Source organism: Notothenia coriiceps, unplaced genomic scaffold (genome assembly GCF_000735185.1).
Source record: "Notothenia coriiceps isolate Sejong01 unplaced genomic scaffold, NC01 NC01_scaffold00024668, whole genome shotgun sequence".
NCBI classification, from domain to species: Eukaryota; Metazoa; Chordata; class Actinopteri; order Perciformes; family Nototheniidae; genus Notothenia; species Notothenia coriiceps.
Window position 1 is genome coordinate 2,942,076 of NW_011357369.1, and position 16,164 is coordinate 2,958,239.

Sequence of the window (16,164 nt, forward strand, 5' to 3'; positions counted from 1 at the left end):
GGGCTCTTTCCCCACCCTCGGGTGCTATTTCCTGCTCTAACTGTCTCATGTTTGGTTACTTCCCTACCTCCTTTACTGGTACCGATACATGTGTTAAATGTAGTATAGTTGTTAGGTTGGAGGCGGGAATCATAGCCATAGAAGCCCGGCTCCGCATCTTAGAAAATAACTCAGCTACAGTAAAGCCCATGTTAGCCGGTGCGGACCGGCAAAAGGTAGCTCCTCTTAGCCGTCCCCCGGCAACTCCCGAGCAGCAGGGAGATTGGGTGACTGTTCAGAAGGGGCATAACGCGAAACCCGCAGGTCCCCACCAACCCGTTCACGTATCTAACAGATATTCCCCACTCAACGAAACACCCGCTGAGAAGCCAACTCTGGTTATTGGTAGCTCTATTATGAGACACGTGAATTTAGAGATCGAAGCCTCCACAGTCACATGCATTCCGGGGGCCAGAGCGGGCGACGTTGAGGCGCATCTTAAACTGCTGGCTAAAAATAAACGTAAATACAGTAGTATTGTTATTCACGTCGGTGGTAATGATGTTCGTTTACACCAATCAGAATGCACCAAACTTAATGTGGCGTCGGTGTGTAGTTATGCTAAAACAATGTCGGACACCGTAATCTTCTCTGGTCCCCTCCCCAATCTGATCAATGATGACATGTATAGCCACATGTCATCATTTCAGCGCTGGTTGTCTTGGTGGTGCCCAGCAAACAATGTGGGCTTCGTAAATAATTGGACAGCCTTCTGGGGAAAACCTGGTCTGATTAAGAGAGACGGCATTCATCCTACTTTGGAAGGTGCAAATCTCATTTCGGCAAACATTTCAGGGCTTTGTGGACTTAATCCATGACAAACTGGAGTTAAAACCAGGAGGCGGAGTCGCAGTCTTACACGCTTCTCTGGGCTCTCTCCTAGGCAGTCATCCATAGGAATCCCAATAAAATACCCAATATTAACGGTGTGTGTGTCTGCCCAAGGACAATTTAAGGTAAAACCTAATAGAGGTGTCATACATAATAACCTACTAAAAGTAAATGTAACAACTACTACAGTGCAACAAAACAGGGAGATTAAATGTGGTCTCTTAAACATAAGATCTCTAGCATCAGCTATGCTGATGACACTCAGATCTACCTCAGCACCAAATCCCTCCATAACCCACCCCTTACCCACATCGATTCCTGTCTGACAGCTATTAAAACTTGAATGCAACATAACCTCCTCAAACTGAACAGCAACAAAACAGAACTCCTCCTAATTGGCTCCAAATCCACCCTCAGCAAGGTCACTAACATAACACTCACCATCGATGGCACCATTGTTTCCCCCTCCAATCAGGCACGCAACCTTGGCGTAATCTTTGACCCCACCCTCTCCCTCGAACCTCACATCCGCCAAACAGTCAAAACCTCATTTTTCCACCTCGGCAATATTGCAAAAATCCTACCGTCTCTCACCCGCCCCGCAGCCGAACGACTAATCCATGCCTTCATTTCCTCCCGCCTTGACTACTGCAACTCACTTCTTCACGGCATCAGCACTACATCCCTCAACAGACTCCAACGGGTTCAAAATGCAGCTGCACGTCTCCTCACACATACCAAATCATGGCATCACATCAGCCCAGTCACTCCACCATTTGCCCCCCCCTTGTCTCACAAACCTTCTCACTCCTTATCAACCCCCACGGTCCCTCAGATTCACCGCAGCCGGACTCCTATCCATTCCCACATCCACACTCTGCAGCTTTGGGGACAGAGCCTTCTCAGTGGCAGCTCCTAGGCTCTGAAATTCCCTCCCCCAAGATCTCCGTGACTCTGAGTCCCTCACAGTCTTTCAGTCCCGCCTCAAAACACATCTTTTCAACTCTGTCTACCCATAAGCCCCCCTCCTCTCAATCAACTTCCTCTTGACTGCCTTTTTATTTATTTTTCTTATTTTACTATACTTACTTGTTTGCCTGTCCTTGTTTGTCTACCCTCCCTCATATTGTAAAGCGTCTTTGAGTTGTGAAAAGCGCTATATAAATAAAATGCATTATTATTATTATTATTATTATTATTATTTCAGAGTAGACTAGGTCAGAATAAGGTCCCCCATGTCTTCACCAAAGTCCTGCTCCCAACTCAATTTCAGAGGGGCTGTTGGGTTAGGGTTGAGGGAATCAATAAAGCCAGAAATATGAGGCGGAAGGCCAGCAGGTGACCAAGAGGAGGAACATTTGTAGCAACAGGGTCATTACATGAAGTGGTAGTAAGCACCCTGAAGTATCTGACACCTTCAAAGACAACACTGATATCACGTTTGTGTAAATTGAACTTGAACCTGGAGAAATTGCTAAATAAAATAAAATAGTCTTGTGACAAGTGGGAGGGAATGAACCAGAAGAACATTTAAAAAAGCCTTTAAAATGACAAATAAAGTATTGATGCTCGTTTTATATATTACATGTTTCAGTCCTGATTCATTCATCCAGTCTGGCGAGTACTGCTGCAGAATATTGATGTGTTTGGTGGGTGAGCAGCAGGTCAATGTCTCATGTTCGTACAAAACAAACAGTGCGCTGTGAAGCTGAAGATATATGCAAGGGGACAGGGAGACGTGCTGGACCAAATGCATCTCAGTTAGCCCCAAAGCATTGACCTTTTCTCTGCTGGCCTTCAGCAGCAGCAGCCAGCAGCAGCAGCAGCAGCACTGTCTCTAAACCCACACGAGGGGCCATAGCGATGTCATCAGAACGAGTGAGGCCACTGAGATCAGCTGCAAAGGCCAGGAAGCAGCATAATGCAACAATAGATAGATTCGCCCCTCTGGTTAATGTTTGGAAGATTGTTTCACCTGACAACACCCAGCGTCGCAGAGGCCACATGTCCTGAACCCCGCCCAGAAAGAAATCAACTGCCTACCAACTGTTTAACAATGTGAACAGTACTCACGTTGGTGGGGTATGAACCCTACAGCAGGAATGTTGTTGTTTTTTTACAAATATGAGTAATAAAAACATGTTTGCTAAGCTGAATATGCTCCTCGGAAATAGGAAATAATGATCCGTGCTTAGTAGCCTGGTACTTACAAAACTTACATTTCTCATTAGCGCTTATGCTAATTCTAACATTGTGGTTGAGTAAGCCCTGCCAAACTCATTTCAAACGCTTGAATGCATAGCAGTTAAACTATAATGCGTTACCATTGGTGCCTATCATACGATACAATGACTTAAATGAAAAAATGTAAGTTATCATAAATGTAGTTAGCCATTGCTGCTGTATTAATACTGCGGGGCTTGCCAGAGATTTCTTCTGCAGAAGCAGGCCATTTTGCAGATAAACGGCCCTGTGGCTGTGCTCTGATTGGTTTCCTTATTACACCAGGCACTGTGTGCGGCAGATTAGCATTCTGGTCCTGAAGCAGACTGACCACACCCGTCCTGCCTCCTCACTCTGGGTTAATGTGCCATCCTCTTCCTCTTCCCCCTCTCAGCTATCCTCTTTGCCTTTAAACGTTCCCTCTGCACTCATCCCGTCTTTTCCTCATTCCACACTTCATTATCTTCCTGTCTATCTTCCTGTTCATTATAACCATCCCCTCTTTATTTATCATTCCCTCTCTTCCTTCCTTGCTTCCTTCATCCCACCGTCTCACTCTGCTCCTCACATAAAGGGTGTCGTCAAAGACTAATGGCTATGTGGGAGGGAGGGCTCAGAGGATAATACATTTTGTTACAGTTGTTTTAATATGTGCGTATGTTAATGTATGTGTGTGTGGGTGAGTCCCACTGTGAAATTGTCTATGGTAATAGAATGAGCCAGAGAGCTCTTATCATATCAAACCCAATATCACTCTCCTCTTTTCCAGATGCTTCCTGCATCCAACCACAGAGACTAGCTGCAGACTGGAGGACGGGGCTAAAGGTTGGGATGAACAACTGAAATGAAATGCATATGAGGCCGTGTGGTTCTCCAGTGTTCATGTTTAATGGCTACATTTGCATCTTAGACTTCAGTCTTTCTTCAGCTGGTGAATCAATCACTCTGTCCTTTGAGGCCTTGGAGGGGGGCAAACGGTTTGTGGAGGCAGCTGAATGGATTGCTCTGGATGTGGGCTCATTTTTCAGCACTGGCCAGATCTCAGATGTTTTTATTGGCCTTTTTCTACATGGCAGTTTCTTTGTCTCCTTTATGTTTGTCCTTCTTTATATATTTCTTTCTCTCAGATATTAAATCCTACTCTATAAAATGTCTATTTAACTGTTGAGTTGATGTTGAGATGACTAACAGTCTACAGCCATGCAAGAGGATTTATGAGGCTGTATTAAAGCAAGGTGGTGCCTAAGCTAAATGCTAATATCAGCATGCTTACATGGTCACAATGACAACATCTTGATTAATTGGTTAAGGTTTGTAGATCTGAGGCAGTCCGTCTACATCTAGAAATACAAAATGTGATATATAGACCCGATGATGGCAATAGATAGATCATTTGGGGGATTTGCAAGTTATTTAACCAAAAGTACAGCTTAATTCACTAACTTTGCAGATATTTAAACATAAATCGCAATCAATCTTTGAATTTTCAAGTTTTCCAAGGATTGATATTATGAAGCACAACAGACAAATCCTACTTGTTGTGCCTTTAAGACCTGTTATGTATAATTAAGATGATATGGTTTGTTGTATTACAACTTTGCCATGTAATACAGGTCATAAATAAACACCAATGTGCACATAGAATCCTTTTTGCATAAACAAAATCATCATCACAAGAATAAATCAAACCCGAGTGGCAGATGTGAGCATCTCACTGGAAAAGTTCCCTTTATGTCACACATCGGACTCTACAGCCTCACTCTCTCTTCTCTCCTGTATTTGATCCCACTATAAAGCATTTCTAGAATTATTCTCCAATAAATGGAGAGGTGGAGGCTGTGGCCTACATACAGCCCCTGTTCTCCTCCTCTGGAAACCCCTTGTGGTTATAGTTTACACCACACTGCTGTGAATGACAGCTCTAAACATGGCCTATCTATAATAATGTATCCCTCTGTTATTCTCACAGTTGAAAGAAATTATTAATCTGACGAGAACAGGACCAAAGGTGGAGATGAATGAGACGTTGACGAAAGCAATGATACTTGGAATGCTATTCTAAAAGCGCAGAGCATCAATAAAGACACTAATGTAAAAATAATCGATAATACAAATAATTGTTAGTCGCAGACCTGGTATAGAATATTGTAAGCCTTATTCTTCAGACATATAAAGAGCTAAATCAACACAGGCAACCAGAACAATGGAGCCAGACTTCATTTCATAGGGTGTTCTTCGGTATTCGAGGAAAAGCAAACAGCAGCATGAATTACCCCGAATTACAAGTGTCCAAATGAAAAACATTAAACTGTGGTGGAGCTTTTCAAGATCAATAAAGGCTCTAAAAGACTTAATTTGGGCTAAAATGGCTCACTGGAGAAAACATGGAAAAACATGATGAAAATAAAGAGAAGTGTAGAGAATATGCAAATGGCAGCAGTAAACACCATGTTTGCTACGTTGCTTGTTTCCCGTTCACGTTGTTGACACATTCTCATTACAGTCCCATCTCTCTGATCACATCTCCACTGTTGTTGTTATTGCAGCAGTGTGCATGTGCAAGCTCACCCCCACTCCGCCTTTTACAGTATGACTCATAGCTACAATCACACACATAGACACACACACAACAAAGTGTTTTAGGACACTGTGTTGTACTCTAAGCAGCAGACGGAAGCAGGGGGCTGAAGTCTTCAAAGTCTTTCTCTCTGCATAGAGTCACAGTGATGTACATGTAAGGAGCACACAGCCACAGACTGGTGTGTTCGCCTATCAGTGCCCGGCTACTTGCTTTGTCTCTTTTTTCAATGTACCCACAGGCTGCTGTCTGTCCTAAAGCCTTAGTGCCAGAGGGGTCTAATAAATCCGTACCTGAATTTAAGCTTGTTGAAACACACAGTAATTCAACATTTGCCATGCAGGCACCTGAGCCTGCAATCTACTTGAGGTCCTGACTGATTGTTTAATAAATGCCAAGTACACACTGCTACCAAAGACACGAGTTAAAGATATTGCTTTGTGCTTTGGGCGAAGGTATGGCTTATTAAGCAACCTCACTAGCAGAATGAGGTGTCAGCAACCAAGTACAGGTAGTCTGTATATATATATATTTATAGTTATATTACTTATGTTTTGTTATATTATTTAAATATACCATAGTGGTGAGGGTGCAATGAAAAATCATGAAGTAAGTTTAACTTTCAAACTAAGTTTGGATTTGAATTGTTGGGTTGTTCAGCATTATGATATGATGTTGCCCTAATGTTTTGAGCCTTCATGTTCCACAACCTGGTGCTCTAGTTTTCTTTGTGTGAGATAAAACTGGCTCTGTTAAAGATGTACTCTTCTCAGCCAAAGTCATCTGTGGGATTTTTTGAAGTTGGGGAACTCACAAGGGACAGATTAAAGGACACAATGAGGGCGCCCCTGCGGTCTAGGGGTTGAGGTGCCGACAAACCGAAACGTCAACACTGTGTGAGTCCGTTTGCAACTCTCTCCATTAGGGATGCTCTGATCGTTATCGGCCGATATTCACTCTTGATAGTGTGATCGCTGCTCTCTAGAAAGGGTGATCAGGAGAGCCGATCAGATGACGCAAAATACACAAGACTTTTCTCTGTCAAAGCTCGCCGAATGGCTTCACCAGTCTGGCAGTTTTTTAAGGTGTCCGAAAAAGACAATAAAATTGCGGTATGCAACGTGTGTGAAGCAGAAATCCTGCAGCTCCGTCCGCAGTGACGGACCGGTGAGCGGAGCGAAACACACACTTCAAGTTAGACCTAACACACTTAGCTAGTTTATCTACCCCTGGAACTAGCTAAACTAGTTATAAATGTGTTTATTCTTCACTGTCGGGTCACTCATCACTGGATCAGTGAGCTGCATGAGATACTGACAGGCTGTCAGGGGAGGGAAAGAGAGAGAGAGAGAGAGAGAGAGAGAGAGAGAGAGAGAGAGAGGGAGAGAGGGAGAGAGGGAGAGAGGGAGAGGGAGAGAGGAAAAGAGGGAGAGAGGGAGAGAGGGAGAGAGGGAGAGAGGGAGAGAGGGAGAGTGTTTCCGCTCATTTCTCCAGTGTTATTATCCAAAATGAATGTAAACTTGAATAATGTACTTCATTTGAATGTAATAATTATGTTGTTTGTTGGTTGCTGTTTGTGGAAGCGCGTTATTTATTGAAAAAAAAATCTGAACTTTCAATCTGTTACGATTATAAACTGAAGCAATATAAAAATGAGCCCCATTAACTGAGCTTTAAACATCACTTTAAATGGAAGATCCCCTTAGCCCCCACCCACCCTGTGATCGGATCGGTATTGGCCGATACTGATTCCGGCGATCGGCCCCAAAAACCCTGATCGGAGCATCCCTACTCTCCATGTTGTGTTCTGTCTGCACTCTGCAGTCTAAGGCCCTTCTATTCCCAAAACGTTGTAATAGCAATATTACATGATCAAAAACCAAGGTGATCATCATTACGGCGACATCCCTACTTAAACAGAGCAGGCGCTAGTAACACTGGTTCCTACCTTTATATGACATAACACAATATTTTGTGACATCCTTCCTGCGTGCATACACAAACAACTTAAGGCTTTTTGTGATAAATGTTGTCTTTGTGCCCAAGCTGACATAACTGATTATATCATCAGTGGTTATTTTCTCAAAATAATCTCCTCCAGAGCCACAAAGGACATTATTACACAACTGTTTTCACAGAGTAACTCCCTATGACTAGTACAATGACATTGATGTGTGAAATGTTGGAGCTTTCCCTGTTAGCAAAGAACCAAGAAGGATGAGTGTGATACAAGAGATAATGGCACTGAAAAGGCCAAGACCTTGACAAGTAAAAACGATATAAGATAAAAGTACCAACTCTTGTAGGAATTCAGGATTAAACCAGTAATGTCAAAGGAGTTGGCTGGTACACATTATTATGCACAGTATGACCTATAAAACAATAATATACTGTTCCCATGTTGCTAATGCTCCCACTACTCCCACACACACACATGCAAACACACAGATGGAGACTCACCAGCCAACGTTCCTACTGCTGATCCCAGCAGAGCGTGGGCGGCCAGCAGGGGGGAGTAGAGCAGGACGGCCCCCAGGATGAGGAGCGAGGGCCCCAGAGCCCCACAGGCAAAGATCTGACCCACACCCAGAGGGATGCCACGCAGTACCTGCACCAGGGACACAAGTCAAAAGGAGATTTTGAGATGAGTTGAAGCATATTGAAAATCATTATTAAACACTTTTTATATTAAGTATTAAATCCCAAGAGCACACTTATGAAAACATAATTATAAAATATGAGCAGCTCTTTTCCAGTTAAAACCAGCCTCTCTTCTCTACACACAGTAAACACACACACGCTGCATTCCCAACAACCAGTAAAGTGTAAAGAGTTTCCATGGCGACAGGATGGGTGCACCTGCCAGTCGCTGATATTTACAAGTCATAAATGCAGTTTAATTATATCTCTTCGACACAACTCTTTGTGCATACCCTCCGTGTGTACACCCGTGTGTGTAGGTTGGTGTGTTTGTGTGGGGAAGGATTAAATACGCTGTTGTGGTAGTGCACCCAGAGCCTCAGCAGAGAGAGCTGGAGACATTAAATATAAATAGGATCCACGTCATCCACATCCCCAGAGAGACAGAGGAAGAAGGAGAGGAGCAAAGAAGGAAGGAGGAAACAGAGACGGGTGGAAGTAATGGAGGGAGAGCAATAGAAAAGAAAACAGGAAATAAAAGACGATTGTTTCACGTCTAGGACTGTAACAAAAAAAATGACTTTATGTGCTGTCCTTGAAAATGTGGTTACACAAATTGAGGATCAAAGAAGGATTCCAAAAAACAAAGGCTATTGAAAGTGATGATGAAAGATGTAGCAAGTTAGAGAGGAATGAGATTTGAAATTTAGAGCAGGGACATGGATAGAGACTGGGGAGATGGGGAGGAGAGGGGCGGAGAGATAAAAAGAAGATTTTGAGATTTCAGATCTCCCAAGAAGCAAACCAAAGGGAATTTCTGAAATGAAAATTGAGCATTTAAAAAAGGGGAGGGACAGACGAATGAGTGAAGAAGAAGAAACGAGGGAGAGACTGTGTTATATAGGAGGAAACAGAGAGAGAAAACATCTCTCCTGGCCTGAAAAACTGTGAAAAGTAATCATCTAGTGTCAGGGACATACTGTGCCACGGGGCGCGATGCTTGTTAATAGAACTTGGTGTAAATCTTGTCTCCAGGAACCGTAACAGCACCGAGGGGATTTTGTCAGCATATCTAATCTAGTTTAGACAACTTCACAGGCAGTTCGCTGATCCTTGTGTGCAAAGATACACATCCCACCCTTCAGCTCTCCTGGCAATTACCGTGCCTCGATTCAGAAACACACAAACAACCACCAAACCTCCTTACATTTCTAGTTAGGTATTCCATCCATTATTTCCATCTACAATATTGTGTAGGGGATCTATTATATATTTAGTATTTTCTGAACGATTGATTAATTCCTCCATCTGATTTTTTAAAGATTGGTGTTGCGTCCAATGGATACTTATCCTACATCTAAGTTAAGGTTGTGTCAAGCACTATTGTGTCATTTGGAGACAAATCACACAAAATACCAGTATTAGATATAACTGTTACTCGTCATTCTCTAAGTCACTGAGAAGAATTCAAAGATGTTAAAAGTCAAATGTCTCTTGTTGTGCTAGTTTAGCATTAACAAATGATACATTTTCTCCTTAGTTTGCCTTTGTGTGATTACAGTATTGCAATTAGTTCACTTATACAAACACTTTACGCTCTCATGCTATCATTTTCCACACCAAGCACAGGGAACTGAGTCGAAAATCGAGTTTGAATCATATTGTGGCCCCGATCACTATCGATCGGGCCTGTATGAGATACAGAAGGAATCACACCCATAACCTTATCCTTTACACATTTCTATATATGTTTGAGAAAGTATCAAATGTGTTGCACCTGCATTTGGTTTTGTTGTCCACATAAAATACTATTGAACTGTAAGTAGTGATACACAATATATACACAAATGCAATCCTTATGCACACTCGATACATTTGTAAGAATATGGAGCTTTTCCAATTCGTATCACATAATCAGGTGTGCCTGTTTCCAAACAGAAGCATGAAGATTGCATTTCAGTTGCTCCTGGAGCATTGAGATGCCAGCTGGCTCACAGAGATCTAAAGCAGCAGCTGCTTGGAGTCTCGGTTTGTTGCCAAAGTCTCGTGAGAAGCAGTTCAAGGCGACTGCATTTCATTGCACTTCAGTGGTCTAAGCAAACTGTTTCTTTGCTTTACAGGGTATTTATTCAAAGTGACTTTCAGTGTCATAGGTTTAGCCAGTAGGTTTTCTTCTCCCTGCTGCACAATCTAAGTCCACAGAAACCGGAAAAAATGACTTCCTGAAACAGCCTAACCTCCACTGTGAGTTTTTAATCATCATGAAATGCTAATTAAACCAGTTTGGGCTTATTACAATTTCCAAACAGGAACTTCATCAGTAACTGTTGCTAGGTAACTGGTGAGTCATTGCTGGCTGATCCTTTGCATATTGTGCTCCTAACTTGTTCACTGCAACATAGCAGACACACCGAAAGGTAGCTTTGTGGTTTTACAATCATCCATATTTACATGTCACTGCTATCAGTTCCCTTTAAAACTTCTAATCTAAGTTTTTTATGAACTTTGTTGGTTTTTAAACACAAATTGAGAAGAATGAAAAATTGGCTGTGGTTGACTGTCACATTAGCAAAACAAAACACAACACATTACAACTACAACGACACACACCGTTGGATTGGTTGTATAACACACCACATCTAACACATAATAACCTCAGATATATTTGACTTCCTCGAGGAGCCTTTCAATGTGTAACCGATTCTTTCCAGCTGTAAATTATTGAACAATTCTTAAGACTGAGGGAAAGTGGTGATGGTGATTTCCATCTGTTTAGTATTATAAGTGTTGCCAATAATGTTACAAAGGTTATCAGATTTGCTCTGAGCCTATAGGAAAAGGCAGCTGAGGGTTGCCAGCAGTAATGGCATTAGGCTCGATACCTGTGACAGATTATTGAACACTGCAGCCCAGTAGTTGGGCAGAGATGTGCAAGCCACAAATTATAATATAAAAAAGATTTAGGAGAAATATTTATTTCACAATACAAATGGGAGAAACTTACAATTTTATACACCTGTATTTCTTGGGGGAAACTTCAAAATCAAAACATAAGAAAAAAATGATCTCATGGGATACATAAATTATAATGTTGGTGTGCTTGACTGTGGGCCTCTGCACAGAGTGACTTCAGTATCAACAGGACCCCCACAGAAGACAGCTGGATAGCTTTGAGGCTCTGGAGGCGGGCCGTGGTGAAAATCACTGTTCAAAGCTCTGCAAACTACCACTTGTCACAGTGACAACTTGCACGATGGTCATTTCCTTTAGTTTTTTCTCATGTATTTATCGAATGCGGTCAGGCTTTCTTGGGGGCTCCCCAGACGCTTCAGGTCTGCTGGGATGGTATACTTTTGTTGTTGTGAAGGTCAATGATCTGGCTGACTGTGAAGTTGCAAGCTTTTCAGATTTCTATAGTTGGTTACATATGTGTGTATACCGTGTTCCCCACTGAGATTACGGAACAACAGCACTGGTGATTTCAAGTCAGATGTCTGGGTTCCGTTTTTCAGTGTTTTTGTTAAACCCCCTCAAAAAACGTGTGTTTTTAAGACTTGACATTGTAATACAAAACTAATCCTTCGTTCTTTTTGCCATTGATAAAGTTAACCCAGCACAAAGAAAACAAATCTAGATTGTAGACTTTGCTTTTCAACAGCAACCTCTACTACCTCTGTTAACGCAGCCTTTAAATAATCATTTAATCAAACATTGGATCGCCTCACCTCCACTGCCATGAGCTCAGTGGCGTTGATCTCCATCGGCCCTGCAGGTGTAGCCGGGTGGTGCGGGAAGTAGGGGTTGTAGGGGCCGGTACAAAGGAGGTAGAGAACGATGACGATGTTGAAGGGAAACACCGCGACAGGCAAGTCCCAGCGGTCCAACAGCGGGGCGAGACCGCTGAACAGAAACACACTGGACATGGGGACGGGGGGTGAGAGGGTGGAGGTCAGTTTTAATGAAATGACCTCGTTTGGGTGATTTTTGTCGACTTGTATGGTGTTCATATTGACAATAAATACAGAGGCCTGCCAACATAGATTCCCTGTTGGTGTCCATTTCTCCCATACTGTTCCTTACTGTGTCTCACAACTGCTCTGGCAGAACAAATCAGCAACATCGTCATAAATAAGATTAATATATAATTAAATATGAGGACTACATTTAAATAAAAACACCCTACCTACAGTACCACTAATAATTATGTAAATGTCATTTGTCTTCCCCATATTGTCTCAAAAATAATGAAAAGGAAAATATCCCTTATATTTTAGAAAATGTTATTACAAATTATTTGTCTGATCCTTCACAGCATTAGATATTTAGTTTACTGTCATATGTGAAAGAAAATAATAACAAATCATGCCACTTCTTTCTTTCACAAGAAGTGATATGTGGAGCTAAGATGTTCTGATCGCTTGTTTTTTAATCTTGGTCTGCACTCAGTGTAAAGACTTTAAAGAGGCGCTTCAGAGAGCTGCTCTAAGTGAACACTTCTGGAGATCGTTTTTTTATGCTCATTCTCTTGTGACATACTCTATACCCAGATTGCCCTCTGGTGATGGTCACTTGCTTAATACAATTTCCGTTGAGAGTGTGTCTCACCATGTAGCTGAGCCCAAGCAGGCGGGCAGCAGCAGCCACCAGTACCAGTCTCCAGCCGAGCTGAACACCCCCATCAGCATCGACACCAGCATGCCGTTAAACCCATGGAGACCTCCTGACACCTCAGCACTACACACACACACACACACACACACACACACACACACACACACACACACACACACACACACACACACACACACACACACACACACACACACACACACACACACACACACACACACACACACACACACACACACACACACACACACACACAGGAATCACCTATCACAATTATTGTATTTCCTATTTTGTGTAACACAGTGACAGTAAGTTAGTTACTTTATAAAAACTGATTGTTTAAACATGCTCAACTGTAAATTAATGTCACATTAGGTAATACATATGTAACTGTTACTTAAATACAATTAATCATTTTATATACTATATTGAAAATGTGTTAAAGATTACCAAATCCTTTGTAAATCATCTTCAACATTACATAATGATGCAGGAGATATTAGTTGTCAATGGTTCATTCGTTTTTGACCGTCCCTAAACATTATGAAGAGTTTGAGGAATGATTATCCTAGATGTTTAATTAATAATTTGAAAAGCATCCAAAAAAAATATTTATATAGTAAGATTGTTAATCTTATTCGGTCCATCTAACTGTAGGTTGAAAGATGTTTTACAATTATTTGCTTATCATTATTTAAAGATACGATGGTAATGCAGAGACACCAACCGATTCTGTGTAAACATACATACACGTAAATGTAAATACACACGTCCTTCTCATACATCCTGCTAGCTGCGGGCACAGAGCACATGCTAGAACTTCAGAAATATCTATGGCACTAACTGACAACCACGATGCAGCTCGTGAGACAAAGATAAGGAGTGCACAATAGAAAAGGGACCAATCATTTAGGGAGGGCTTAGCCTTCTAGCCTTATCTAGTCATTCATTACCCGCCGCCCCTGATAGTATATAAAGTACAATATCATGTGCAAAAATGTATGGTTGAAATAATGAATTATAGCATTGCTAACAATATTTATTAATTATACTTATAATAAACGGTTATCAGATTGTTTTCATGATTAAAACCCACATTAGCGTTTTTATGGTCCCCATGAGAAAAAGAAAAAAAAGTTGTAATGAGCTGAGGCCCCTGGGGGAAACTGAATAAATTCAACATGTCAAACTTTAAAACACTAGGAGCCCCAGCTTAACTGAGATACTTTAAAAACCTTATATAATGTAGTATATTGGCATCTTATATTTTGTCCGAGGCTTATTGTACATATAAGGACATTTATTAAATAAGAACACGCAGGCAGTGGGTGCGGGAGAACAGAGAGCTCTCAGTCATGGAGCTGTTATTCTCATGAATTTAAAGCAGAACTCTCAATCAACTTTTATCGGAAGGTCGAGCAAATTATAGACTTGTGTTACAGGGTCGGCTACCGGGCAACAGACAGGTTTTTAACGAGGGCTTGGTTTTTTAAAAGGGCCATTTTTATGTTGTGTGGCTCTAAGATACACAGGTCATTACATTTGCAAACAATAATGTACACTTTTACAAGCTTCTGTGTTTTTTTCTTGTGTTTACATTTACCCGTCTTGGCCCATGATAACAGCTGTTAGCGTGGAGGTCAGTACTCCCAGAGTCCCCAGCAGGGCCTGCCAGGGGGAGGCCCAGCACAGAGCAGCCAGGATGAGAGCTCCACTCAGCGGGTTGGTGGCTAGGATCACCCTGGACACCCCTCTCAGGCCCCACACCGCCAGCTGCAGCCCAAACACTTTGTCTGTAGACACAGAAAGAAAAAAGATTAACATTTGTTTCCCTCTGAGACTACATAGTACAATAACAAACAAATCCATGTTCCCCTGTTGGATTTGTTGATGGCAATACAGGGTTTAATACAAGAACCAAGATGAGAGTTTAATGATGATTATGTTTTATGTAGAGGAAGAGTGCAGCAGTGCACACCGTGGGAGTTGTGGAATGATAACATCTGCATATTTTAATGTCAACATCAGCATTTCACAGTCATGTATTTATGACAGTTAAACACATTCCTAGTGTTTGGCAACTTGCTCTTTTTACAAAGTTATACAATGAATCAGAGTCCTGTGAGAAGATTCAGACTTGATGAATTATGCAATTTTCTGAACACATTTTCTTAAAGGTCAGACAATTTTAAACCTGTGTTCAAGATGTTTCCTACCTTGCATGTACTTATTTAAGTGCTCCATATCCCCAGTAAAGAACAGTAGACCGCTCAACACACGTTGGCCAAGGCTGGCACGACTCCTGCTGGCCTCCTTCTCTTCTGCTTTGGTATCCATCCACATCCCTGCAGCTGCTGCACCACACCGCTGAAAAAGTTTTTAAAAATATGTTGTTGCAATGTTGGAAGATCCCAGTTTCACTTTACTTAGTTTTGCTTGTTCTTGCTCCTCTGGTTTTTCTCCTGTTGCCGTTTCCTCCTCTTCTTTCCAAGTCATCCCCTTTACCTTCTCCTCTTCTCCCTCTCTCCTCCCCGGTGAGGCTTAAAGGGATGACTTATAAACAAGCTAGTTGGGTAACGTATTCACTCGGCTTTGCACCCATTCCACAGAAGAACAAAGTCCATCGACATCAGCACTGAAGCAAATGAAGATGAGTGAGATCCTGCTCCGTTTATCCCATTTCATAATCACCTCTCTACCAGCACCACTGTGACATCCCTTCACCCACTGTTTGTCTATTTTAGCTACTCATCCACCTTTTATGGCAGCGTACGCCCAAATGTTTGTCTTTCCTTTATTTGTAAACCATTAGCACATGTTCTGTTATCTCAAGCCTTTCCAAAAGGTGCAATATATCACCGTGCTATCTCTACTGCTTTTTGTTCTACAGAACATGTATGCAGGGGAAGAAAGTGTAGTGGACAGCAGATCTTTCTGAGAGGACATTATGATTTGTTTCTTTTAGCACGCTTGTCACACTGCTAATGCCTTTCAAATGTTTTAAGATGTTGTTATTCATGCATTCCTGCAACCTCGTGTTGTCACAAGGCTTGTTGAATGACATGAATGACCGAGAAATGCTTTTGAAGCACAAAATTGCTGGGGGTTCATGCATCCTTGTGTGTATGCATGTCTATTTACAGACTCAGAGATCAGTAAGTGAAGGCAATAACAGCAAGTCGGATACCATCACAGAGGGAACTCTTCCCCCTGTGTGAACCGGT

General features: G+C 42.0%; 1 protein-coding gene across 1 annotated transcript; it reads right to left on the minus strand.

Moving 5' to 3' along the window:
- Positions 1 to 8,072: 8,072 nt before the first annotated feature.
- On the minus strand, positions 8,073 to 15,547 carry LOC104955564 (urea transporter 1). The gene is made up of 5 exons (XM_010782915.1): positions 15,157 to 15,547; positions 14,544 to 14,733; positions 12,917 to 13,045; positions 12,037 to 12,226; positions 8,073 to 8,279 (listed from the first exon to the last, which is right to left on the minus strand). Exons 1-5 carry the CDS (start codon positions 15,281 to 15,283, stop codon positions 8,088 to 8,090), a joined length of 828 nt encoding a protein of 275 aa, XP_010781217.1. The 5' UTR covers positions 15,284 to 15,547; the 3' UTR covers positions 8,073 to 8,087.
- Positions 15,548 to 16,164: the final 617 nt, after the last annotated feature.

Coding starts and splice junctions, on each gene's coding strand:
- LOC104955564 (XM_010782915.1), bottom strand. CDS start 15,283: ATGTGGATGGATACCAAAGCAGAAGAGAAGGAGGCCAGCAGGAGTCGT. Junction 12,227..12,916: donor TGCTTGGGCTCAGCTACATG/GTGAGACACACT, acceptor CCCCATGTCCAG/TGTGTTTCTGTTCAGCGGTC. Junction 8,280..12,036: donor CTGAGCTCATGGCAGTGGAG/GTGAGGCGATCC, acceptor TCCCTGGTGCAG/GTACTGCGTGGCATCCCTCT.